Genomic DNA, 24942 nt, shown 5'->3' with positions numbered 1-24942 from the left:
AGAAAACGGAAGTGGAGGTCCTGGGAATGAGAGGCCGGAAATGGATTCAAGTGATGGACAGGGCGGTCATTTCCCGCAGGAAAGGCTGGAGCCCAACGGATGGGGTGGCCAGGTGGTACAAAGGCAGGGAACGAGGGGATTCTTTCTCCAGAGGAAGGGAAGTTGACGTGGGTGAAGATGGAAGAGGTGCCTGAGGAACGGCCCTTGCCTGAGGAAGGGATGATCCTCCTCTCCATGACGCTTCACTGCCTTTCTTCCATCCCATCCATCCCATCCATCCCATTCATCCCATTCATCCCTGGGACCCAGGCCAGCCCCCCACCCCGCTCCCTTCGCGGGTCCGGACAATTAAGCACTTTTTAGCGTTGCAGCCGATCGCTCGTCTCCGGTCTTTTGTCTCCACCGGGCGATCCTGGCAACTGTTGGCGCCAATCGGAGAGATTTCCCCGGTTCGATCTACCCTGGGAATAACTTCAGGTACGGTGGATCAATGAATACATTTTGGCCCAAGCAACTCGGTCAGTCTACACGGTCTATTCTCATGGAGCCTTCCCCAAATTTTCATCTAACGTCCAGATCAGTCGCAGGTCTCTGGCCCCCTTCTTGCCTCCACATCCGCCGGCTTCGAGTCGTCCTGAAAGTTCTGCGCCCCCGATAAGCCGCCCTTAATCTCGTCGTTCCTGGCGATCAGGCTGACCACAAATCCCACCAGCGACAAGCCCATCATCACATACCACATCGTGGTCAAGCTACGCGCATACACCCATCGATACTCCTGCTGGACCGGTGCTGGGAACTCCCGGATCGTCTGATATGCGATCTCAGCAACGTGGCTTCCCAGCCTCAGCTGCGAGGGGATCTTTCCCGACAGGATTGCATGGTCTACCTCCTTCGTCCACTGGTTCTGGAAGATGACTCCGCCCAGTCCGACCCCGAACGCAGTCCCAAGACTGCGCATAAATACTTGCACGCTGGTCGCGATTCCGACGTCGTCGCCATTTTGCCGCGCTTGGACGGCAAACAACGGAGTTGGAAACAGGAGCCCGCCGCCGATCGAGACGAGGACGCGAGGACCGTAGAGCATGGCCTTGCTACTGTCGGGATGCATGGTAATCTGGTCCTCCGTCAACGCCGTCGACGCCAGAGTGCAACAGTTCCGCCAGCTTCGTCTGACGGGAAAAGAAACTTACATTACTACCCATTCCCGCTGCCAACAGTGCCCAGCCCACTACAATGATGTACTTGAATCGTTGCGTTCGTTTAACCAGCATACTGGCCACGAGCCCCGCGGGTGCTGAGTATGCGATGCAGGTCATGGTCTCGAGGGAGGCGTGCAGGACGCCATGCTGCAATGCTCCGAGGAACTGAGAAGACAAAAAGGAAAAGAGCAGTAAGCAGGTAGTCAGAACGGAAACACTCCCATTAGGATACATACAAAGATAATCATGTAGTACGTCACGCACCAAAACACCAATCCGTGCAGAAAACTCGTGGCAAAGCCAACGATGGCCGATCGGTCGTTGAAGATCCTCAGGGGCATCATAGGGTTAGCTGCCACCCGCCATTGGGTGACCATGAAGACCACGAAGAGAACAGAGCCCAGTATCAAGGGCACCAACACGGCTGCCGAATCCCAGGGATGCAAGGCACCGCCGGAAGTCAGACCGACCAGGAACAGCGTGGACGCACAGGTATACACTCCCAGCCCGGTCCAATCCAGCATGCCTAACTTTTTCATGAACGATGAAGCATCCTGCTGCAGTTGCAACGAGTATATCAATCCGGCGATACACAGCACACACGTAGGGATGTTGATATAGAAGATCCACCGCCACGTAGTCCGCGAGCCGATGGCGCCGCCTATGGGAATGCCCATGTTGGTCCCCAGCGACCATGCCAACGTTGCGATAGCCATATATAAGCCGCGTTCACTCATGGTGGAGATGTCCGAGAGAATGACCTGGACCAGCTGGATCATGCCGCCGGCCCCGATGCCCTGGACCACGCGGGCTCCGATCAGCCAGCCGACATTCCGAGCGGTTGCGCAAAGAATGCTGCCGAAGGTGAATATGGTCGTGGCGATGAGAATCGGCCCTTTGCGACCGAAGATCTCGCTGGTGGTGCCGTAAGGAGGGATGGTAACGGTTTGGGCGAGCAGGAACGAGGTGCCCACCCAGAAGGACTCCACGCTGCTGCTGTGCAGGTCTTCCGCAATGGCTACTAGACAGGAGCCTACGATGACGGCGTCCATGGAGGCGATCAATGTGACGATGGCCAGAAAAAGCACGGTGAGCTTGAACTTGAGCGATTTGGGCCGGGGGGGTTCGGCATCGAGCTCGACATCGCCGCCGACTTTCTTCTCCAGCGAGGACTCGGTGAATTCACCGGAGGTCAGCCCGGAGATTGTCCTTCCGGCGCTCTGGGGGATCCGTGATCCCATGCTGGGCGCGATAATCTCTATTGCTGAATCTGATGGAGAAGGAAACTGGGTGAATCCGATTCCCGCCCAGGTGAAGTAGGCATGTACTAATTATGTCCGAGAGAGAGCGAGAGAGAGAGACTGCAGACCACGTACTTCAGCCGCATTCACTGTTCCCAGTGTCGAATGATTTGGTGCCAATTCATTCTGCAAGTGCTTACCGGGCTCTGCATGGCTCGCCGGTGTTACTCCCCTTGATGGTGGTCAGAAAATTGCATGATTTCCCGGGTTTTCTCCAGCCCAGTAGTGTGACATATGAAGCTGACCTCCTTGGTCTGCAGTCCCCTGCATGGCGTCGCTGTCGAATGCAACAGCATCAGCAATCGTCATCGTCAGGAGAGAGCACGAGCCATTCATTCACCCAAGAACAAGGCGCGGGAATTATAGATCCATGGCAGAACACAGTCAGGCAGGAATCCAGTGGGTGACAGGAGAGCAATTCCGCGAGAGAAGGGCAGCAGACAAGCGCTGACGAGCCAAGGTGAATTACGAGGTGACGATCGGACCCGTTCGAAGGAATTGAATCCCGCGCTCAACGGTTCAGTGCCTGCGCTCAACAAAGGCGTCAGCCTCCGTGGCCGCGAATTGGTGCAAATCTCGGCGTCTTTGCCATCGGACGAGTCCTTGCGCCGCTAATTAGCCAAGAGAGAGAGAGAGAAGAAGGAAGACTCTAAGGCTGGAGAAGGCAGAGCCCGTCATTTGCCTCACGTTCTGTGGGCGTCGGTGAGTTTTCTGGTAGAAAAGTACCTCCTCCGGGCCATCTACTAACAGTGGTAGCGTCCTCAACTGAATCCATGGTGCCCATCGCTCGACTCAATCTCATCCGTCAACACCTTCTTCTTCATCCTTCTCTTCCATTTTTTTCTCCTTCGGCAACTTCCTCCTCCGCAACCATCATGGCGACTGGCACGGCCGACTATCCCGAGCCGCTGCCCAAGGTCGGCATGCCATTTCTGCACCGGCTCAACTGTTTCTTGCGACTCTGGCTGCTGAAGCTCCTCGCCAACACTTACTTTTTCATCCTGCGCCTGGTCTTCCCGCCCTCGCCAGGGTCCCAGCCAACGCTGGTCAAGCGCTACGCATGTCGCGCCATGCTGGAGACCCGCATCTTCTATCCGCGCGATTATCGTGCCGGCGAGAAGCTGCTCCCCGTCTACTTTAACGTCCACGGCGGCGGCTTCGCCCTCTGCGATGCGTCCGTTGACGACGAGTTTTGTTCTTCCTGGGCGTCTCGCACCGGCATGCTGGTCATCAGTCTGGATTATCGCAAGGTGCCTCTCCATCCGTTCCCCACGGCCACCTACGACGTGGCGGCGCAGGTGGAAGCCATCCTGGACGACGAGTCCCTGCCTATCGACCGGGCACGCGTCGCCATTGGCGGATTCAGCGCCGGCGGCAACCTGGCGCTGTCGGTGGCCCAACTGCCGCCTCTGAAGGAGCTGGTGCAGGCCGCCGTGGTCTACTACCCCATCGTCGACTTCGGCCACCCCCCCAACGAGAAGCTGGCGTCCAGGCCGTATACGAGCGGACCGAAGGACAATCTCGAGGAGGCGTCCTGGTGGCTCGATTGGGGCTACGTGCGCGTGGGACAGAACCGCCGCGATCCCCTGCTGAGTCCGGAATACGCCCGGCAGGAGGATCTGCCGCCTTGGATTTACATGATTGGCGCCCAGTGGGATATGCTGCGCCTGGAGTCGCAAGTCATGATTCATCGCCTAGCCGGTTTGGAGGACAAGGAGGACCAGGAGGCACCGTTCGAGAAGGGCACCTATAAGTGGACTTTGGCCACGGGCCAGTCGCACGGTTTTACGCACAGCCGCGGACGCAACCCGGCCAAGAGAGCCAAGCGACAGCAGATGTGCGAGGAGATCTACGGCGAGGCGCATGCGTGGTTGAAAAAGAGTGTGCTGCGGTAAACCCCGGTCGAAGGACTCCTTCAGGGGTGTTTTCTTTCTTATGGAAGGCGATGGGAGAATCGGGAGGTAGACCATACGAGATGATGCAGCGATGTGCGTAGAATTTAATCCAATTCCAGTTCTAATTTAATCGATTTCTACCATCAGAAATAGGTCCGGGCGATATCCTGTCCCGCGCGAATCGCATACTCCACCAGCTCAAATGTATTGAATCCCGACGCGTAGTACGTCTTGCGCTGTCCCTGCAGTCTTTCGAAGAGCCCGTAGTATCCCTCTCGCAGCTGCTTGGGGTCGTAGTGAGGGAAGTACTCGTTCTCCTGGAAGGCCAGCACGTCTACATCCGTGATCGGCACGGCCGCGGACGAAGGATCTCGGGGGTCTCTGTTGAATTGGGAGAGCGTCGTCTTCAGGCGCGCATACGCCTCGTCTTTGGTGAGGCTGCCACGATAGGGGCCCCATGACGAGGTGATGGCAATCTCGAGATCCCCGTGCAGCTTCGTGCAGACGACGGGGTCTCCTGTGGCATCCGGGGGAAGTCCCGGATGAGCGCTGGCCGCGCCGAACGTCATGGCATGCGGCGTCGACATTCTGACGGCGCCCGAGTAGAAGCTACTGATCCCCACGGGGTCGAACACTTCGCGCTCATCCTCGGAGATATCCAAATTGGCCGCTTGTAGTGCGCTCAGGGTGGGAGGGAAGGCAAGGATGACGGCGGCGCAGGTCTGCGTGCGGCTTTCCTGACCGTTGGACCGGTAGGTAAGGACGGGATATTCTCCGGTTCGATCTATGATATATTCAGCGTCAGCGCCAGTACCATGGTTCTGAGAGATACTGACCAATCTTCAAGATCCTTGTGTTGAGATGGATGGGTCCCGATATGCGTTTGGCGGCGAATTTCTCCAGGACCTGGTGAAAATCTCGAGGACATTAGCCAGCGTCGCCATAACATTGGCTGAGTGCACTCGGTCTTACCTGCAATGTCGATCTTTACACCTTGTTGTACCTTGAGGAGTGTCAAGAGTATGTCGGGGGTGAGATACTGAAGCACGTAGAGCTAACGGGGGTCAACCGGCGTCCAAAGGATCAACAACAGGAACGGGGCCATACGATGGGGACTTGACGATAGTCTCCATAGCCATAGGCAACCATCGATTGAACAAAGACCGCCTGGAGGGTCTGATAGCCATGCTGGGCCAGCCACTCGGCCGCCGTGATGGTCAGTTCGGCAGGGATGCCATGCTACTCGCCGCCTGTTCGTCAGTCGTGTTCCTGCAGATCGCAAGGGAAGGAGGAGGAAGCTGACCCGATAGCCCGACGCCACGTTGTACAGCAGGAAGTTCTTGTTCCACCAGTCGATGTAGCGAGAAACCTCGGTCATCAGAAGCTGCGAGAGCTGGGGAGGCGGCGCCGGTTTGGCCCAGACCAGTCCGCTGCTGACGTTATACTGCCACTTCTCCCCCGAGATAAAGGGAACCGAACTCATGCCGGTGTCCAGCATCAGCCGGATAGACTCTCGATAGGTCGGGGGCGTGAAGATCAAGGCACCCAGAGGGCTGAACGATCCGCTGTCGGGGGAGATGTGAGCGGGATGCATGACCATGACTCCTCCTCCTCCTCCTCCTCCTCCTCCTCCATTGCCACCGTGAGCACTTACTTTTGGTAGACGGCCTGACATTTACCTCCGACGGCGTTCTGCTTTTCCAGGGTCAGCGTGCGATAGCCCTGGCTCTCCAACTCCGCCGCCGCGCTCAGTCCAGCCGGTCCAGCGCCCACAATGCAGACGGGGAGGGTTTCGGTCCGCACGCAGGAGAAGAGCCCGCAGGCAACTAGCAGAACGGGCAGGATCCGGCTCATGGTGTCCCTGTGATCTCGTGCGAATAGCAAGGATGGAAGATGGAGGGGGGCGCAGATTGGAGATGGTCGGAGGGTGGGTGAGAGTTCGCGTCGAAGGTGAGGCTTTTATTGTCCGCGATCAACGGCCTTTAGCCTGGATGGACCAAGGCATGACGACGTCGATGAAGACCGCCATTAGCATCCGAGAGACGTGAATCTGACACGAGCAACCACCGCCAGTGATGTCTGACTCCGCGTCCGATCAGCCAAGGGCTGGTTATCAGGCCCTCGTGGCAAGCTGACGGCAGCGAAGGATCGTGCTGACCAGACTGTCCGGACGTCAGCTTCGGCCCGGTTGGGCTTGATCCCTCTATACTCATTGCTCGGCGTCACATCTGGCCATGGAGTGACTGCGATAGCATACCGTCCGGATGGGCTGCTGGACGAGTGGAATCGTGTCACGCATACACGTTCCTGGCGTGATTCATTCACTGCCGGGTCCGACTTCGATACTAATTATATCCGCTTCTACTGACTCGACACAATCCAGCTTTAAGAAGGGCGTGTGCTCGCCTGGAGCGATGGTCAAAGTGTGGTATTCCAACCTCCTCCATGGCAATCCCGATGACGCAGGACCCGGGGCGAGGCCATGTGGACCTCTATGGCAACGTATTCGAAGTCCCAACCTTCACCATGAAGCAGATCCACGATGCCATCCCCGCCCATTGCTTTCGGCCGTCGATTGCCCGCAGTATGGGCTACGTGGTGCGAGACTATGTCCTGCTCGGGTCCTTGGCCTGGGGAGTCTACGTCTGTACGCCCCTTCTGCCCTCCCTCTATCTGCGAGGCGTCGTCTACGGTCTGTATACGGTGGCCGCGGGCATGGTCATGACTGGGATCTGGATCCTGGCTCATGAATGTGGCCATGGGGCCTTCTCTCGTTCCAAGACTCTCAATAATGCCGTCGGTTTCCTATTGCACTCCTCTCTGCTGGTGCCCTACTACAGCTGGAAGATCTCGCACTCTCGTCACCACAAGGCCACGGGCAACCTGCAGCGAGACACGGTCTACGTGCCGCACAGTCGAGAGTCAGTCGCTTTTGCTTGCGTCCTGGAGGACAGCCCGTTGAAGAGCTTCTGCTAACCGCTGGGATTGCTCAGATATTGGACACGAACCGCCATGGGCAGCGACGTCGACCCCCACAGCATCGGTGCGGCTGAATTAACCGAAGACGTGCCGCTGGTGACCCTCTGGCACTGTCTGCTGTTCCAGCTCTTCGGCTGGCCTCTATACATGCTGGACAACTTGAGCGGCCAGAAAGGAGCCTCCGGCTTCCCTCAGCACAGCCATTACTGGTTTGGGGCCGACAGCGCCTTGTACACAGAGTCACAGCTGCATTCCATCTTTCTGAGTGACATCGGGGTGTTAATGATGTCGGTCGTGCTGTTCTATGCCGTCCGGCTCTTTGACCTGTGGACGGTCTGCGTCTTTTACGGGATCCCTTATCTCTGGCTGAACCAGTGGATCGGTAAGCATCTTTGGCTCTCTCTCTCTCTCTCTCTCTCTCTCTCTCTCTCTCTCTCTCTCTCTCTCTCTCTCTCTCTCTCTCTCTCTCTCTCTCTCCCTCTCTCTCTCTCCCTCTCTCTCTCTCCCTCTCTCTCTCTCTCTCCCTCTCTCTCTCCCTCTCTCTGGTGCACCGATTCTCACGGGCCTCTTCCCCAGTGACCATCACCTACCTGCAACATACCGACGGCACGCTGCCCCATTTCGCCCATTCGCAGTGGTCGTTCGCCCGCGGAGCGGCGGCCACGATTGATCGCAGCTTCACGCTGGGCGGCTTCGACGTTGACAAGCATCTCTTCCACGGCATCGTGGGCACGCACGTCCTGCATCACCTCGTCTCCACTGTGCCCTTCTACCACGCCTATGAGGCCACCGACGCCGTCAAGCGCGTCATGGGCAAACACTACCGCGCCGACCAGACCACGCCGCTGATGACGGCGCTGTTCCGCAACCTGCGCGACTGCCAGTTCGTCGAGGAGAGCTCCGGCATGGATGGCAGCGGCGTCTACATGTTTCGTAACCTGCACGGTCGAGGCATGAGGCCGAGAAACCTGGTGGCTGGCGAGTCCATGTCCTCATGGGAGGGCCATCTACCCCCGCCCTCGAAAGAGGCGTCTCGCGACTGGCGACATTTGGTGGCATGGATCTGGTGATAGAAGGGAGCAAGGGTAGATAGATACACACGACGGCTTGGGCCTCTCCATTGGTACGCATGCTTTGGGGCGAATTCCTCTAGACTGAAACCTGGTAATTGGATTGGGACTTGGGACTGGAGGCTTGGGAAATACGAGAATGGCGTCGGATAGACTTGGAACCCTTACAGTTATGCACTCGTGCCTAGGAAAATCCGACCAACGGAATGAACAGTTCATAGCATGCTTTTGTCTCATCAATGGGTCTATCGCACGGTGATTACGCTCCGAACAGAGAGCTCGCCCTTCGCTTCCCTCCAGCGCAGGCAAGAAATCGTTCGGGTGCTAGGATCCAGACTATAGGGGGAAATAATCATAAAGAACCGACGGCTCCGTCCATTACGGCCCGATCTAAAAAACAAAAAAAAGGGGGGGGGAGGAGGTGTATATCATTCACATGGTCGTTCCTAGCTTCTTTACATCCGCTCACGTCGGCGAGGAGCAGCCCGGATGATGTTGTCGACTCTCAGAAGAAGCTGCGTTTGATACCTGTTAGCCAAAGTCTGCAATACTGGGATACCGAGGGGAGTTTCTTACCTCCGCCGCTTCCGATGCCGAGGAAACCACCGCCTTCTTCAGCTTGTAACTCTCGACGACGCCCAACTCACGCATGTCGGCAATGCCGCCTCCTGGCGACAGCAGGTCCAGTCCAGAGCTGGTCATGCCGTTGTTGATCGCCTGTCGGAGTCGCGTCACCAGGTCGCCGGAGTCCAGACCGGCGTTGTCTGCCAGGATGGTGGGCAACTGCTTCAGGGCGAGCGAAAACGAGTCGACAGCCAGCTGCTTCTTGCCCGTGGTGTTCTGCGCCGCCTGCTCCACGGCCTTGGACATGACCATCTCCGCACAGCCACCGCCCAGCGTCACGCGAGGGTCCTTGACGGTCTGAGAGAGCACGGCCAGGGCGTCGTGGAGGGAGCGCTCGGCCTCGTCGAGCAGCTGCTCCGTGGCACCACGCAGGACGATGGTGCAGGCCTGGCCCGCAGCCACACCCGAGAACTTGATCAGGGTGTCTTCACCGACGATGACCTCCTCGATGACATCGCACTGGCCCAGCTTCACCTGGTCGGGGTGGTCGAAGGTCGAGGCGATCTCACCACCGGTCACCAGGGCAAGTCGCTCGACGCCGTCGAAGTCGGCGTGTTCGATGGACATGATGCCGGCCTCCGTGAACAGCTGCTCGGGCCAGTTGTAGATCAACTGGCGGTTCACGAAGCAGTTGATACCGTGGGACTTGATCCGCTCGACCTTGGCCTTCATCTTCTCACGCTCGGCCTTCTCCAGCTCCGCCAGCTTGCCCGTCGACTCGACCTTTACCCGCGCACCAAAGATCTTCACCTTATCCGTGTCCATGGCGGTGTTGGCAACCATGATCTTGGCGTTTTCGAGACGCTTGGGCTGGTTCACACCGATCTTCTTGTCCAGGATAAAGCCTTCGTCGAGGTAGGAGTCGCTGAGTTTGCCTCCGGCCTTCTTGATGATCTGGATGTGGCTGAGGTCCGTGGAGCCTCGGAGACGGAGGACGGCATCACAGGCGAGAGTGGCGAAGTGGTCGCGGTCCTGGGCCAGGACCTTGGAGCTCAGGGTGGTTCGGGCGATGGAGTGGAGGTCTTTACGGAACGACTCCATGTCGGCGCTGCGGTCGACGGCGGCCTTCTCCAGAGCCTCCAGAGCGGCCCGGCTAGCTATACGGTAACCCTCGATGATGGTCTGGGGATGGATCTTGCGGTTCACCAACTTCTCGGCCTCACGCAGCAGCTCGGCCGCCAACACGGTGACGGACGTCGTGCCGTCACCGACTTCATCGTCCTGGACTTTCGAGATGTTCACCAGCACCTTGGCTGCGGCGTTGTCGAGCGCAATCGCTTTGAGGATCGTGGCACCATCGTTGGTCACGAGGATATCTCCGGTCGACCTAGATTGATGGCACCGTCAGTATGTGTGCCCCGCATGCTATCTCGACCGGTTCACGTACGCCGACTGAAGGATCTTGTCCATTCCCTTGGGGCCCAGAGTACTCTTCACCAGGTCACCAACGGCGATGGCACCGACGAAGGCAGAGAGACGAGCGTTCTCTCCTTTCTCCTCGATGACATCGTCCGCAAAGATCTGTGTGGGGTTGGCGAAGGACGCCTGCAAAATGTCAGCGGAAACGAGAGCAAGAGGCCAGAGACATCGAGGCACGCACCATGATGAGAGACTGATTGGAGGAACTGCAAAGGATGGCTTCCGTCGGTTGGGGGATGGGGGTTGGGGGGATGAAGCAGCTCAGGGGAGAAGAGGAGAGCAGAAGTGAAGCATTCGTGATGGCGGGACGTCCAGAAAAGTTCGCGATGTGGCCCGAGCTCCCGCAGACCGCCTGCGCCTCGACGCCGACGGCCGCTGCTCGCCTTCTCTTCCATCTCCTTCGATCTCCCTCTCGACCCGGCACCGCACTCTATATTCTACCATGGCAGCCGAGGACGATCGCTCGCAACCCGTCTCGTCCAAGAGACCGCACTCCGCCGTCGATGGCGCCCAGGACGACGGTGCGTTTCCGCCGCTTCGCTGCGCAAAGAACCTGGTCCCTCATGCTGACCTGCCTGCCTGCCTCTAGGAAACGACTCATCCTCCGATGATGATTTTGGCCCGGCCCTTCCCTCTGCCGATGCGCCCAAAAAGAAGCGACGGAAGCTCCCTTTCGAGAAGGTCTACGTGAACGCCCTGCCCGCCTCGCCGCGATACTCCAAATCGCTCATGCACAAGGACCAATTGTCGTTCGTGACCATGTCGCCGCACACGGACTTCCTGATCACCTCGTCCATTGACGGCTTTGTCAAATTCTGGAAGAAAATGGCGGTCGGCGTCGAGTTTGTCAAGGAGTTCCGCGCCCACAACGGCGAGGTGAGGAGCGACAGCGTCAGCGCCGATGGCAGGAGTTTTGCGACGACAGGGGCCGATAAAACGGTGAAGATTTTCGACGTCATCACTTTTGGTACGTCTGTGGAGCCTGATTAGGCAGAACAGGGTGGGACTAACGGACGACGCGCTGTCACAGACCTACTCGCTATGATCACTCTCGAATTCGTCCCGCGCTGCGTCTGCTGGGTCCATCGCCGAGGCGCATCACTACCGCTGCTGGCGGTGACGGACGAAGGGAGCAGTACGATTCAGATCTTTGACGGGCGTGGGGAGAACGTCAGTCCCCTGCATACCGTCAAGTCCATCCACCGAAGCCCCGTGGCGGCCATTGCCTTCAACGATGCCTACGATTGCGTGGTTTCCGCCGACGAATCGGGAATGATAGAATACTGGCGAGCCGGAGATGGCTCCTTCGAGAAGCCCGACAATGTGTTTGAGCTGAAGTCATCCACCAACCTGTTCGAATTTAAAAAGTCCAAATCGACTCCGACCTCCTTGACCATCTCCCCCTCCGGCGAGCAGTTCGCCGCGATGTCTTTCCCCGACCGCCAGGTTCGAGTGTTCGACTTCGCCAGCGGCAAACTGCATCGCAAATACGACGAGTCGCTATCCACCATCACCGACATGCAGCAGGCCGGTACCGCCATCTACCAGCTGGACGAGCTGGAGTTCGGCCGTCGGCTGGCGGTGGAGCGTGAACTCGAGAACCCCGTCACCCAGCCCCGAGTCAACGTCATCTTCGACGAGTCCGGACACTTCATTCTCTACGGCTCGCTGTACGGTGTCAAGTGCATCAACACCTACACCAACCGCGTGGTGCGCGTCTACGCCAAGGACGAACCCTTCCGGGCGCTCAACCTCGCCATGTACCAGGGACAACCGCAGCGGAAGGGCGTGATGACCGTCTCCATGGCCGCCAGTTCGAACCCTCTCCTCCAGGAGGCCGAGGAGCGCGACCCGATTCTCGTCAGCACGGGCTTCGCCAAGCTACGGTTCTACCTCTTCACCAACGAGGTGGAGGTCTCCAAGTCCTCGCGGGACGTGCAGAACGAACGGCCCACGCAGGCCGCCAGCGGCCGCGAAACAGCCACCCAGAAGGCCAAGGAGCTGGGGACGTCGGCCATTCTGCATACCACGATGGGCGACATCCACCTGCGACTGTTCCCGTCGGCCGCACCTAAGGCCGTCGAGAACTTCGTGACCCACGCGCGCAACGGCTACTACAACAACACCATCTTCCACCGCGTGATCCGGAAGTTCATGATCCAGGGCGGCGACCCTATGGGCGACGGCACGGGTGGCGAGTCCATCTGGGGCGGCGAGTTCGAGGACGAGTTTTCCAGTCTGAAGCATGACAAGCCCTACACGCTATCCATGGCCAACGCGGGCCCCAATACCAACGGCAGTCAGTTCTTCATCACGACGGAGAAGACGAGTTGGCTGGACAACAAGCATACGGTGTTTGGCCGCGCCGTGCAGGGTCTCGACATCGTGCACAAGATCGAGAATACGAAAACGTTCAAGGAAAAACCGGAGCATGACATTAAGATTGTCAGCATCACGGTGTCGTGACATCCTAACTCGACCTAGAGACCCTTGCTGCCTAGACTTCTTACCAACGATAATGATGGAAATGTTGAGATTTATTGCGCCGGCGTTTATAGATCCCAAGGCCTACTTTGTAAAATATACTGTGCAGCTATATCGGCAACGTGATCTTTCCTTGCTTTTGTGGTCATTTCCCGCCTTGATTGAGGATTCATTGTTCAGAGAGAACCACATATAAAAGTATGACGGGAAGCCAAGCCTCCGAGAATTCATTATGTTTCATATCGAGTCAGCGACATCCATCGAGCCAGCAAAGCAATCACCTCCGACATCCGGGAGTTGTTTCTCTCGCGGCAAAAAAGAAAACATACAATAAAATCAACACGATTAGAAGCAAGAAGCAAAGGCGCCAAGAATAAAGAAGGATATTCACAGCCCTCACGCGCAAGACTCGAACAGAAGTAGCTGTACGCGATAGATCGTATCAAAAGCCAACCGGAGACACGCAACGCCCGATATATGCAAGATTAGCAGGTAAGGTTGTAGTAGAAACCAGTGAGTAGCGGCAAATATTATGAGACAGTTTCGTAGATGATCCGCGCTGTATATGGAGGAGCTGTAGCGTCCGGGCGATCTCGACATGAGAAGGAATGTTCGGGATCCGGTGTCAGGCGGGGAATATTTGGTTTCGGTCGGAGAAGTGGGATTCGAATAGAAACAGAATCAAAACAAAAAGGGATTATCTAACGTCAAAAGGGGTTTCATTATCAGCGAGGGACTTCGCGGATTTCGACATCGCCCTCATCCGCGGGCTGCGATGCCTTTCGCAAGCGCGACGGCGTTCGACTCGGCCGACTCTGCGGAACGGCGACTTCCGTGCGAGAACTGCCAGCGACCGAATCCGGGTTCACATAGCCGGCGGGCGGTCCCTGGCCCGGGGTCTGACTTGCAGCCCAGGCGCCCGGAGGGGGGCCTGGCTGGCCGGGTGCAGGGCTGGGGGTGGCATTCGGCGCACGATTGAAGAGCAGACCGCTGTCGGTGCTCCCGGCGCCGGCGGCATGATAGAGGCTGGGATATTTGGCATCGTGACGCCGCTTCAGCCACACTCCCAGCACGGTGATGATGGCAAAACCGATGATGAGCACGATTACCATGATGATCCACTGGTAATGGGAAGACCACCTGCGCCATCAGCTGTCAACAACACAATTCTCCGGCAATTCAAGCACAGGACAGAAAGGTCACCTACCAGGACGGAGGAGCGGGGTCTGCATTCTGGGCCTTGGCCTTGGCGGTGCTCGTCGAGGTGGCCGAGTCCTTCTGGGCCGAAGTGGTTTTGGTCGACGAGGCGGTCGTGGTTTTCCCTCCGGAGGAACAGTAGTTGCTATACCATTTCTGCAGCAACGAGCGATCGGAAGCGCTGGAGCACGAGTCGTCGCAGGTACCGTCGGCGGAATTGTGGAGGTTCGACAGCAGGTTGGACTGGCAGAAGCACGAGACGTAGGTCGCATGGCCGTTTGCCGGGGCGGCCGGAGGGACACAGCCGCTCTGGGCCTGCTTCAGGTTGGAGCATGACAGGCCACATTGGGGGAAAGAATCGGAGGCGGCGGAGGGCAAGAGGGAAGTGTCGTCGGCAGCGAGAACGGCGGAGGCCAAAACGAGGAGGAGGACAAAGACGGAGAGGAAGCGCGAGAGAACGTGCGAGGTCGACCTCGCGGTCGGCGACGACCAACGTGTCATGCCGACGAGTGAAGAGGGACGATTGGGGGGGAGACTGGCTGGCTTTGAAGTGGAGACCGGGACAAGCTCACAGACGGCCCACCATCGTCCAGGGACACAAGAGGCGGCGAAGGTGGGATTGCTGGAAGGAGGGGGTTAAGGAAGAACAGACGAAGATAAACGAAAGACTGGGGGGTGGGGGAGGGAAGTGGAAGCAAAGAGAGAGCGAGAGAAAGAGAGAGGGGTCCAAACGACTGTGATGCACGGAGAGAGAGAGAGGGAGAGAGAGAGGGAGGGAGGGAGGGAGGGAGGAAGAAGAAAAGAAACGAGGGAAAAAAGCGACGGAAAAGGGCCTCTGCACGGTCCAGACTGGTTCGCCGGTTCACTGCGAAGTACCTGGTACCCGGTCGCTGCTGGGCGGGGGCTGACAATGGCAGGTCCCCGGTACTCCGTCCGGTTGGGCTGCTCCGCTTGCGGCGTCGGGGAGATTGCGGTTGTATTCGAACTTGATATAGCCTGGGACTGTGTCTCTTCTCGCCTCCTCTACGTCGGAGAGCGTCTACTCTAGACGGCGATCCGGTGGTGGCGATCCGATGCAGATATGCAAAGAGTTCAGATCCGAGCCATGCGCCGATCGCAGGAATGTCTCTGGCTTCCTGCCGCCATGAACAGCCTCGAGAGAAATGAATGTGCGCCGACTAGTGCCTGAACGGTCGTTTGCCGGTTGCGTCGCGCCGAAAGCGTGGCGGACTCTCGCCCACGAATGGATCTTTCCCAATCCCTCCATGGCGCCGTCGTCAGCTATTGGCACCAGGCCACTGTTCTACTGGTGCCTGTCAACAACCCAGGGGCAGGAATGTGTCACGCGCGTGCTCACTACCATGGTCATTCACCTCGTCTCTGCTTATCAGACTCACCAAGCCAGCCACGGCAGTCCTTGGTGGACTTGGTCTTCTAGTCTGCAAGTAGCAGGCGCATGAGGTGACATGAGATGATGCAATGCCCCCGGATAATTGCCAGACGGCCTTGCGGGTTCGTAGATGTAGATAGATATATATACGCAGTAGTAGTCGGTGCGGGCAGGAAGAGGGCGTGGATCCCGTGACCCACCGGAGAAACCCGCCGTTCGTCCTCGTCTTTGGCTTCTTCTCTCTCTCTCCCTCCGCACGCACCCAAGATGTCCACCGACCCGGCGCCTACAATGCCCTCCAATCTGTTACCACAGATCTTCACCTCCCTCGGCCGATCCTCGCGACCGTGGTCACTCGTCCGAATCCTCAAAAGCACCAACGCAAAAGACATCCAGGGCGAACTCCGCGGCACCGCCACCTTCAGGCCCCTGCGCGCGCCGTCTCTAGACCAGCAGCCCGACGGCACGGCGGACATGGTCTATCGCGAGGAAGGCGAAATGCCCGCCATCCTGGGCTTGGGCTCGGGGTTGCGCTTCACCAAGAAATACATCTGGCGCATGAGCGAGTCCGGGCGCGTCAGCGTATGGTTTGCCAAGGTGCAGAAGGCCGACGCGCAGGACGCTCACGAGGAGCCGGACTATCTCTTCCACGAGTTCGAGGTCGCCGCGCCCGCGTCCGAGTCGACGGAAACGCCGCTCGTTTTGGCGCCCATTCCGCCCCCGGATGCCACCTTCACCACGGTGGTGACGGCGCGAGGGAACCACCTGTGCATCAATGACATGTACCACACGGCCTACGCGTTTCGCATACGCCCCGACTCCGGAGAGGTGGTGAGCTGGTCGAGTCGGCATGTGGTGAAAGGCCCCAAGAAGGACCAGGACATCGTGAATCTGTACCGACGAGAAGAAGAGTGAAAGATCGATCTAGAGGCGGCGGTCAGCAACCCCCCTCCCCGGCTGGGTCTATGTGGATAGATATGTTACGAGTCTATGAATCACGTCGACGAGGAATTGTCACCCAAGAACAGTTGCCATCAATGTCCCTAGCTCTATATTTGTCCCGCACTCGCGCGGAGAACCCTGATCGTCAGCTTGAATCCTCTCGCTATAAAAGACCCCGCCCGTCGACCGCGCATGCGCCTGCCTCACAGCGTATAAATGAAGTCCGGTCTCTTGTCTCCCAGGAGCTCGATCTCGTTTTGGTTCAGTCCCTCTACCCAATGGTCCCGATCCCCACGCCGTCGCTTTGCATTCTCCCGTCGCAGTAAAATATACTGTACCAATGACCCACCGAACAAGAAAAGCACCAGATACCCAAGTACCGTGCCGTGCCCCGGATAGAACTTGGGCCCGTCTTCGCCCCGGTAGATGTTGGACGAGACGATGCCGTTCAGGTTGCCCCAACCGATGACAATACCGAGAGTAACTCCTCGCTTGTAGACTCCTGCTCGCGGGGTTGACTGTCAGCCCTGGACCATCGCCGCCCGGGACTCCTCCATGGGATCACGCCTCACCTTCGGTGTTGTTACTGGTCCAAGAAATGGTATTGGAAATGGCTGGGTAGATGCCCATTGCGCCTAGGAACGTGCCTGCGTAGCGCGCTCCCGGCGACGAGGCCCCGATCAGCATGCAGAAACCAACAATGCCCAGGATCGACACCAGCATATTAGAGATCCCACGTTGGCGTGTCCGATCGGCAATGAACCCGACGGCAACCGTCACGACGGCAGCTGCAGCATACGGAGGCACACTGAGCAGCTGAGCGTGGATTGCTTTATACCCTACTTCCGGTTAGCGGACCACTTCAGGCTGCGGTCTAGATACTGCGCCAATGCCATACCCTAAACTCGGTCAATTTATCTTGCTACGGTGATCTGTTCTGGTGCGATAACTTACTAGCTCGTTGATGATCGTGGGAACGAACAGCGAGAAGGCATATAAACATGCGTCCGCGCCCATGTAGATGACGGCGCCCGTGTACGTTTTCCAATCCTTCAGGGAATTCCAGAAATACGCCATCTTGAATTGCTCGTGTTCTGCACTTGCCTGTTGGTCGGCTGCCAGCCGGCGCAGCACCCGCTTGCGATCCGTCTCCGAGAGAAACTTGGCTTCGTCGGGGAAGTCATAGACCATCCAGAACGAAAGCACCCCCACGATGATCGTGGCAAGTCCTTCGAGGATAAAAATCCAGGACCAGCCGGCCTTCCCCCCGATTCCATCCATCAGAGCAATGGCTGCCGCCAGAAGGCCTCCAAACGATCCTGCAAGAGCGGCAGCGGAGAAGAAGATGGCCATGCGAACGCCAAACTCGGATCTTTTGTACCAGCACGACAAGAAGTATCCGACACCTGGGAAAAGTCCGGCCTCCGTCAATCCCAGGAACCATCGCACCTATGCCATGCGTTAGAAGCGGGCGTTTGAAAGCGCCAGGGCAAGTAGCCCCGAGTTTTGCATCGTCGGAGAGATAAGGGGTCGGGCATTACGTACTGCCATGAGCCCGGCGTAATTATGCACCAGTCCCATGCATGTCATGCAGATCCCCTGCACGATTGACACCGGTGGTTAGCATCCGCGGAGTCCAGCGAAACATCTCCAAGAATACACTCACCCAAAGAACCATGATGATGGGAATGAAAATACTGGGTCGCATTCGCTTGAGCAAAACATTGGTCAAAGGCTCAAAGACGGAATACGAAACAAAAAAGATGGTCAGCGCGGCATTGTACTGGTTGTTTGACATATTTAGGTCCTCCTGGAGACCTGCAAGCTTCGCATTTCCAATGTTGGTTCTGACGGCGAGGCGTCAGCGACAGAAAAGAATCACGGAGGGTACCAGTCGGACAAAATCACCTATCCAAGAATGAGATGAGGTAAAGCAGGCTGAGCCACGGGATCAGTCGCAGGTCGAGCTTCCACAGTAAGGCCCGATCCTGGCGGGTGAATCAGCATTATCGCGGTCTTCGGAGAATGCGACCCACGGGACTCACGATCTTGGCCTTCTCTTCCTCACTCAGTCCCTCGTCTGGGTCTTCAAAGAGATCGAGCCTGGTTTTGGGGGGAAATTCATGCGACTCGGAGGTTTTCTCCATATCGGAGGGCTTCGATAGGCTCTCGGCGGCCGGTTTCTCGTCTGCCATGATGGTGGGCACTGGATGAGGATTGATCGACAATTCGGATGACACAAAGATGGGCACTTGGGGATGGGCAACGGATGAAATTTATGGGAGTCCGCGGTCGGTTATGAGGGACACCGTCATCCTCCTCATCCTCATCCTCAGGGCCGGGGTAAGCGGCAGATAGTTAGACGAGCCAACAGAAAGGCAGGGAATAGTGAGGAGAACTGCCGTTTCGGGGTAAAGCACGAGCAGATCGTTGGCGCAACACCACGAATGTACCACGAAGAGGCCGGGGTGGTGATGATGGCGCTGTAGAAAACGGCAAGTGATTGACATTGCGTCGACCCCATTGGGGGTGCCAAGCCTGTTCCCCGCGGGGTGGTGATGTGTTTGATGGCCGGGCCTGGGTTTGTAGGCTCTTGTAACATGAATCGAGGCTCCGTTCTCAACAAATCCTCGATGGTCTAACGGTCATGATTTCCGCTTGTCACTCATTCAGAGAACAAGCGCGGGAGACCTGGGTTCGACTCCCAGTCGGGGAGATTTCTTTTTTCTTTTTTCTCTCTTTTCTCTCTTTCTGTTCCTTCTTCCACTTACTCCGTACGATGCTTTTTCTTTCCTTTGCTTTTTAATTTTAACCCCTTTATTTGTTCATGAAGATCTCGCAACAACGCGTGGTTTGATCACTACCACCAGTAAATCTCCCGATTTAAATACATGCAGCCTGCCCCGTTGGTCCAACAACCACATTCAAAAGAAACACAACGGATCGCGCAAACCGAGGACATCAACCCCAAACGTAACCGGCCTTAATCCCAGATTCCGACGCAGGCACGTCTCTCTGACTGTTCAGGTGGCGGTGCCTTCATGGCGGGCTGTCGAGGCTGAGCACAGGACTGCTTTAGGAATCGAAATTGACACTGGAACAGACCGGGGTGTCCCTTCAGAAGCTCACATGCCACTGCCGCCGTTTTGATCGAGTGGAACCGCACGTAAACCTCGCCCGCCTGGTGGCCCTCTTCAATACTTTCGAGCGCATTGGCATGGCGGGATTTCATAAGAACGCGCGAGATAGTGTCCCTCAGAAAGCCACAAGCACCGTACACACATAGGCAGCGCGTGTAGTTCTTCTCAAACACCTTTTTCTCCATCTCCACGGGCATGGGATAAGTCGGAGTGTTCACCGGGACAACCTTGGCCAAAACAAGACCTAGGTCCAACCCATTCTTTGAGCTCTGGATGAGGCGCACGGCGTCGATTTGCAAAACGAACGTGACGATGGCCGTGTTGGATCCGATTATCGACCGGGTATCCACCAAACGAGCACAATAGATTTCCCCGGAGATGCTGGGCAGGATCTGCTTGAGTTGCATGTCGGCTGGAAGGCCTTCAATGCGAACGGTGCGATAACAGTTCTTCTCCTGGGTGGAGGCAATGTACCGCATGCCATACTGAAATATCCAGACCTCGTGAATCGGCTGTTGTGAAAGCAGGTTGGGTCGGTAGGTGAGTGCGTTCAACTCCTCGTCTGAATTCTCAAAGATGCTGCAGCCTTTGAGCGCCCAGTGGATTGTCCCATCCCACGGAATGACTTTGGCGCCCTTGCTGTCCTTCAGCTTGACTATGGCCTTTCCGAGCAAAAGCGAAATCGCGTTAGCCAATTCAGTGGAGTTGATTGTGTTGGAGAGACACGTACGGGTGTAGAACTCACTCGTTGAGGCTCCAATGCTGGTGTGCCCAAGTCTTCTAGAGCATCGTCTAGCAGTGCCAACGGAGGGATGCTGACGCGAACCTCCACGACTCTGGCGTCGGGGCGGACAAGGACGGGTTGGAGAATGGGGATGTGAATATCGTCCAGAGAACTGTCCAAGATGTTGGAGAGGGGGAGTGATGTGGGAGAAGGAGGCGCCTCGTCTGCACTGGAGTGGATGCTACCGCTGCTGTTGACGTGGTCATCAGGCTCGGATGCCCTTGAGGCATCCATGCTGATGAGGTGAATGTCAACACGCGATGACAGGTAGAGGATACAAATGACAAGAGGTGGAAGGAGAAGAAGAAGGACCAGCAGGCCGTAAAAAATGCCAAAATTACTGTCGGGGGTTATATTACGCCCCGCCATGTTGGGCGACGTTTCGTTGGAAACTTTAGGACCAAGCCGGCTGCATGCAAGAGCGAGACGTGAAACAACTCTGAGATTACTGGATTGGCCTTTCTGAACAATGACTGGGTTGAATGAGTCTGGAGACGGAACCCGGGAGATACGTGGTGCTTGGCCGTGGGCTTGTATAGGACTAACTTGACCGATGAGGCACGTATTCTGGCACTTGGAGCTGGACCTGCACAGGTGGGCTGTAACAACCCGAGTGACCGAGAAAACAAGTTGATGTGATGGAATGGTAAGAGCTGGCGAGAGGGCAATGAAGGTGACCTCCGCATGAACTGGCGTTGAAGTGGATCTTAGCAAACGGAGGATCAGCCTGGTAGGACGAAGTTGACTCCAATGTTCGTTTGCCAGTAGGCTTTGGCATGGGCCGCTCAGTGGAGAAAGAAACAATTAGAAGGCTCCAAATCCAAGAGAACCGTTTGATCCTACAGTAATGTTTCGGATTACGGGTCGTTGTGTCTTAGATTAGAGGTGCAGAGAATCCTGTTGAGACTCAAGCCCCTACAGAGAGTCATTTGCGACTGTTTGCCGTTGAAGAAATAACAAAAGAAAGCACGAAGTTAATTGACTAAAGCAACCGCTGCGCCTTTGCTGCACGATGCATGCATGGTAGTCTTATGTGTTTTTGGCACTGTATCCGTAGAACCCGTCAAGTGTCTCACGAAAGAACCAACTGCAATTTGCCAGAAAAGAACGCCTCAAAACGCAGACAGGAGCGAATGACTTGTTGAATCACCCCAGGAATTCTCCTTGGGTCAGAGTAATCCATGGCCGGTCCTCCTTCCAGCACCGTTGCATTAACGTGCGAGCATTTTGGATCTAGCTCGGGTTAGTCATTCAAGAGCTGTAAATTCATCCGTCGCATTGCTCACCTGCTTTAACCCCGTACTTTCCAGAAGCTCGAATCGAGATTGAATCTCTGTCCGCTGCTCAATGCCTTGAGACTCACACCCGGCAGTGAACAGTGGGAAAACGGCGCCAACCTCGGCAGATGACCCCGAGCGAATCTGAGCCAAGGATTCAAAAAGCTTGTCAAGGGCCCTCTTCAGCGCTGGTGAAGATGAAGAGATGCCGAGGACCCGGCGTTGAAGATGGACCAACCCTGCGTAGCGGAAAGCCTGGTCCATAGCTACAATGTCCGTAGACATCGAATCTTTGAAATGCCTCCCATTAGCATGCGCGTGCATGTTAAGTACCTCGAGATCGGCGAGCAGAGCTTGCGCCTCAAAGATTGTATCGGCTGAAGGCGTCCACTCGGAGACAAAAGTGCCGACCCCGTCAAACTGCTCATTATCGCATTGATGCACTAGCTGGCCAAGGCGCATCAGAAATAGACCGGTGCGAGGCGTAAAACCTGTGAAACAGTCCACACAGTATTCGTCGTACTTTTCGCCAGTGCAGCATGTATTCAACGAGGAGAAATATGCAAGCAATGGAGGCTCGCTGTGGCGGCAGGACAAAGTGCCCATGATATCGATATACCCTAGCCAGCGAGTAAGAAACGCGCCGACCCGATTTCCAGGGTATACCATCTGCTCTTTACGTGCTAGAAAGAGGTCACGAGCCAGTTTGAGATGGCTTTGCCAAGGAATGGGTACTTCGAATGTGCTAGGGGATACAATCTTCAAGGAAAGCAACATTATGGCCGCGGCGAGGTGGTTGTCCGTGGTCTTCTTGTGAGCATCTTCCAGCGCAAGGCGCAGTGCGGGAAAGACGTTGCTAACCCAGTGTGCAATCCTGTTGGCGGGTTCTGGATGTTTCAAGTATCTAGCACGATGGCTGGCAGAGTACGCTAGCATCAGATTCAAAAGGTTGGAGTCGCCGATCGCCACTGGCTGGTCAGCATATATTGAAATACAGACCGGGGAGATGAAACTCACTACTTGGTAAGACAGTTATGAAGGGGTTGTTGCCACAGTCGTGAGGGACCAACATCCTGGCAGTGTGGTTGAGAAAATGGTGGAAGTACATCAGGTTGACGGGGGTTTGCACTAAAGTGACTGGGAGAGGAGACAGGTACCGGGGAATGTTGATCGGGACAGGCAATTCATAGTAGGCATAGCTAGTGCATTTCAAACATGCTGGTTGAGCATCTTTCTCTGACGAGCCAGAAACACTCGTGTCGGAAGGAGATTCATTCTGGGGATTCACCAAGCTTAGTGCATAATTGATGTCAATTGCCGAGTGATCATCATTTTGGTTTAAATCCAGATCGGGACGGCCGCAGTCTAGTCCATAGTTATCCGTGACGCTCGTCAAATAGATATGCCACTTCCTTTCAGAGGAAGTAGAGCCACTAGGCGCATTTGATCCCTGGCTAACCCTGCTGTGGGGAGTATAGGGTGGCGCATCCATTGTTGTAGCAAAGAGATCTTCTGTAGACGCAGGCGTGTTAGCCGGTAAGGTCGAGTCCCTTTGGGTTGAAGTAGATGGCGGGAGACAATCTTGTTTCCTTGAATGTGGCGAGAGAAACTCAAGGTTAGATGAACTTTGATTGCTGTAACTGGGTGAGCTATCAGTCACATCTGCGTTGGGAAAGTCCCGTGTATGACCATCACACCTGTTGGCAAGTCTGTGTTTGTCACGATCGACTGGTGACTGACATATAGATGGTTCCGGTATGTCGGCGGACTGCCGAAGAAAAGAGATTGGCTGCGATACTGTGGCAGGGGACCAGTTTAGAATGGCTAAAGAACCGATGCTTGGGCCTGTGTCTGCGGGAGATGTATAAGGCTCGGCGTCCATGGACGGTGCAAAAGACGACTGATGCCCGGGGATTATCTCGTTGGACAAGGGGGCCTGGCACATGGCCTGCCAGGAAGCAGCGACATTTTTACCCGGGGACGAGGAACTTAGCTCTACTGGTGTCTTGTCATCCGTACGATGAGGGGCCCTAGATGACTGTTCATGGACAACCGGGGATTCTTGGATACCATGTAACCCTCTAGGAAAAGATGTCTCCGCCGTCGTCTCTTGCACAAGTTCAGGTCCCCAGAGCAGATTATCCATGTCTTGGTCTTGTACACTATTCCCATCTGCGACATTCAAGGGATCAACGAGCGGAATGGCATCATTAGAGTCCAGTTGGGCATCTGCGGGCGAGAGAGCGAAGAAGAATTGGGCGGACTGAGCACTGGATTGAGAGCTTGGAGAATCCACTGAAAGGCTTCTTTTTGTCCTCCCTCCCCAGTTTAACCGAATGCTGTAGTCACATTGTTCATTCTGGCGCCGACAATTCAGGCAGACCGGTTTTTCTTCTCCACTGCAAGTAGACATTAGTAAATTGCGGAAGTGGTTGAGAGGGCGGTCACAGACCATTTCACTTTGCGTGCTTTACAGGGCCTAGATCCGAATCAGCCTCTGAGTTGAATCGGTTGGTTATTGGGCCAAAGAAAGACTCACCAGCACCCTTTGCGGGACCTACGTTTGGGCTCAGGAGCACCTGGCCGACGAGGGCGAGGCATGGAAACTCAGAGTGGATTGGCCAGATACAAGGACGATGAAAAACAGATGTAGCGATAGGACGAGTCACCGACTCGGAACATGGAGGAGTTCCGATGGATTGGACAGTGCAAGATCGCCATGCAGACGGAATCCAGTCGATTTTTACGAGATTGGCCAATCCTTCTCAGCGGGCTGACGGCCTTTTCCGGCGGGTTGAGGGTTTGACCCAAGAAGAGAGAAAGCGATAATCGACGAGGCACCCACACTTGGTATTCGCGCTCATCGAGGTGTGGATCCACGCGGGAAACAGTTTGGACGATTCCAGACCTACGTGTAGGCAAACGGTGTGCGGTGGCCGTTCGTACTGGCGTAAACAAGGACCTATACTAGATACATTAACGTTCGGTTATGAAGAGAGCGGAGCAGAACCAGGGAGATTCATCGGTACCGGGTGGGCAAACGGGAACCGCCGAGGGGAGGACCTATTTGGCTTCCGGGATGGAGTGACGATGGACGAGTAGATGGATGGATAGGAAGAAGGACATCTTCTAGTACCTACTTAAGTCCCGCCGAAGCGGAGACGGCGGGCCAGTCGATAACAACCGCGATAACGCTAGCGCCCGATTCGGCCGTCTCGCTCAATCGCCGTCCACGTGTGGA

General features: G+C 56.3%; 11 protein-coding genes and 1 non-coding gene across 12 annotated transcripts; 5 read left to right on the top strand and 7 right to left on the bottom strand.

Annotated features, from left to right (window-relative positions):
- Positions 1-507: 507 nt before the first annotated feature.
- Positions 508-2585, bottom strand: P170DRAFT_440437 (MFS general substrate transporter). Its single transcript, XM_024850081.1, has 3 exons — positions 1436-2585; positions 1191-1364; positions 508-1114 (listed from the first exon to the last, which is right to left on the bottom strand). Exons 1-3 carry the CDS (start codon positions 2438-2440, stop codon positions 578-580), a joined length of 1716 nt encoding a protein of 571 aa, XP_024700605.1. The 5' UTR covers positions 2441-2585; the 3' UTR covers positions 508-577.
- A 500-nt stretch (positions 2586-3085) lies between these two features.
- On the top strand, positions 3086-4467 carry P170DRAFT_278843 (alpha/beta hydrolase fold protein). The gene is made up of 2 exons (XM_024843179.1): positions 3086-3202; positions 3257-4467. Exon 2 carries the CDS (start codon positions 3274-3276, stop codon positions 4393-4395), a length of 1122 nt encoding a protein of 373 aa, XP_024700604.1. The 5' UTR covers positions 3086-3202; positions 3257-3273; the 3' UTR covers positions 4396-4467.
- A 39-nt stretch (positions 4468-4506) lies between these two features.
- On the bottom strand, positions 4507-6308 carry P170DRAFT_440435 (FAD/NAD(P)-binding domain-containing protein). Its single transcript, XM_024850080.1, has 6 exons — positions 6050-6308; positions 5699-5960; positions 5503-5634; positions 5368-5449; positions 5232-5312; positions 4507-5179 (listed from the first exon to the last, which is right to left on the bottom strand). Exons 1-6 carry the CDS (start codon positions 6247-6249, stop codon positions 4539-4541), a joined length of 1398 nt encoding a protein of 465 aa, XP_024700603.1. The 5' UTR covers positions 6250-6308; the 3' UTR covers positions 4507-4538.
- A 334-nt stretch (positions 6309-6642) lies between these two features.
- Positions 6643-8710, top strand: P170DRAFT_278881 (uncharacterized protein). Its single transcript, XM_024843180.1, has 3 exons — positions 6643-7316; positions 7389-7756; positions 7951-8710. The coding sequence occupies exons 1-3, from the start codon at positions 6841-6843 to the stop codon at positions 8442-8444; spliced, it is 1338 nt and encodes a 445-aa protein (XP_024700602.1). The 5' UTR covers positions 6643-6840; the 3' UTR covers positions 8445-8710.
- Positions 8639-10748, bottom strand: P170DRAFT_440432 (chaperonin-containing T-complex subunit CCT2). Its single transcript, XM_024850079.1, has 4 exons — positions 10669-10748; positions 10456-10613; positions 9021-10395; positions 8639-8959 (listed from the first exon to the last, which is right to left on the bottom strand). The coding sequence occupies exons 1-4, from the start codon at positions 10669-10671 to the stop codon at positions 8900-8902; spliced, it is 1596 nt and encodes a 531-aa protein (XP_024700601.1). The 5' UTR covers positions 10672-10748; the 3' UTR covers positions 8639-8899.
- A 181-nt stretch (positions 10749-10929) lies between these two features.
- P170DRAFT_513322 (WD40 repeat domain-containing peptidylprolyl isomerase) lies at positions 10930-12953 on the top strand (the record flags this gene model as incomplete). Its single annotated transcript, XM_024855097.1, has 3 exons — positions 10930-11008; positions 11077-11454; positions 11518-12953. 3 exons carry the CDS (start codon positions 10930-10932, stop codon positions 12951-12953), a joined length of 1893 nt encoding a protein of 630 aa, XP_024700600.1.
- A 290-nt stretch (positions 12954-13243) lies between these two features.
- On the bottom strand, positions 13244-14788 carry P170DRAFT_278941 (uncharacterized protein). Its single transcript, XM_024843182.1, has 3 exons — positions 14179-14788; positions 13667-14111; positions 13244-13504 (listed from the first exon to the last, which is right to left on the bottom strand). The coding sequence occupies exons 1-2, from the start codon at positions 14667-14669 to the stop codon at positions 13697-13699; spliced, it is 906 nt and encodes a 301-aa protein (XP_024700599.1). The 5' UTR covers positions 14670-14788; the 3' UTR covers positions 13244-13504; positions 13667-13696.
- A 904-nt stretch (positions 14789-15692) lies between these two features.
- Positions 15693-16767, top strand: P170DRAFT_278939 (uncharacterized protein). Its single transcript, XM_024843181.1, has one exon. It carries the CDS (start codon positions 15826-15828, stop codon positions 16471-16473), a length of 648 nt encoding a protein of 215 aa, XP_024700598.1. The 5' UTR covers positions 15693-15825; the 3' UTR covers positions 16474-16767.
- Positions 16704-18695, bottom strand: P170DRAFT_366491 (putative MFS transporter; the record flags this gene model as incomplete). Its single annotated transcript, XM_024844761.1, has 7 exons — positions 16704-17005; positions 17073-17339; positions 17451-17949; positions 18046-18099; positions 18167-18347; positions 18409-18488; positions 18546-18695. The coding sequence occupies 7 exons, from the start codon at positions 18693-18695 to the stop codon at positions 16704-16706; spliced, it is 1533 nt and encodes a 510-aa protein (XP_024700597.1).
- A 432-nt stretch (positions 18696-19127) lies between these two features.
- On the top strand, positions 19128-19216 carry P170DRAFT_t179. Its single transcript has one exon. It is a non-coding gene; the product is annotated as a tRNA-Asp (tRNA).
- A 267-nt stretch (positions 19217-19483) lies between these two features.
- On the bottom strand, positions 19484-20658 carry P170DRAFT_416387 (uncharacterized protein; the record flags this gene model as incomplete). The annotated part of the gene is given in 2 exon segments (XM_024847118.1): positions 19484-20279; positions 20297-20658. 2 exon segments carry the CDS (start codon positions 20656-20658, stop codon positions 19484-19486), a joined length of 1158 nt encoding a protein of 385 aa, XP_024700596.1.
- Positions 20659-21390: 732 nt separating this feature from the next.
- On the bottom strand, positions 21391-24800 carry P170DRAFT_416385 (Zn(II)2Cys6 transcription factor). Its single transcript, XM_024847117.1, has 6 exons — positions 24731-24800; positions 24241-24663; positions 24154-24180; positions 22719-24100; positions 21711-22669; positions 21391-21657 (listed from the first exon to the last, which is right to left on the bottom strand). The coding sequence occupies exons 2-6, from the start codon at positions 24300-24302 to the stop codon at positions 21571-21573; spliced, it is 2517 nt and encodes an 838-aa protein (XP_024700595.1). The 5' UTR covers positions 24303-24663; positions 24731-24800; the 3' UTR covers positions 21391-21570.
- Between the last annotated feature and the right edge of the window lie 142 nt (positions 24801-24942).

This window comes from Aspergillus steynii, assembly GCF_002849105.1.
Source record: "Aspergillus steynii IBT 23096 chromosome Unknown P170scaffold_8, whole genome shotgun sequence".
Classification (NCBI taxonomy): Eukaryota; Fungi; Ascomycota; class Eurotiomycetes; order Eurotiales; family Aspergillaceae; genus Aspergillus; species Aspergillus steynii.
This window is presented reverse-complemented; position numbering and strand designations above follow the sequence as displayed.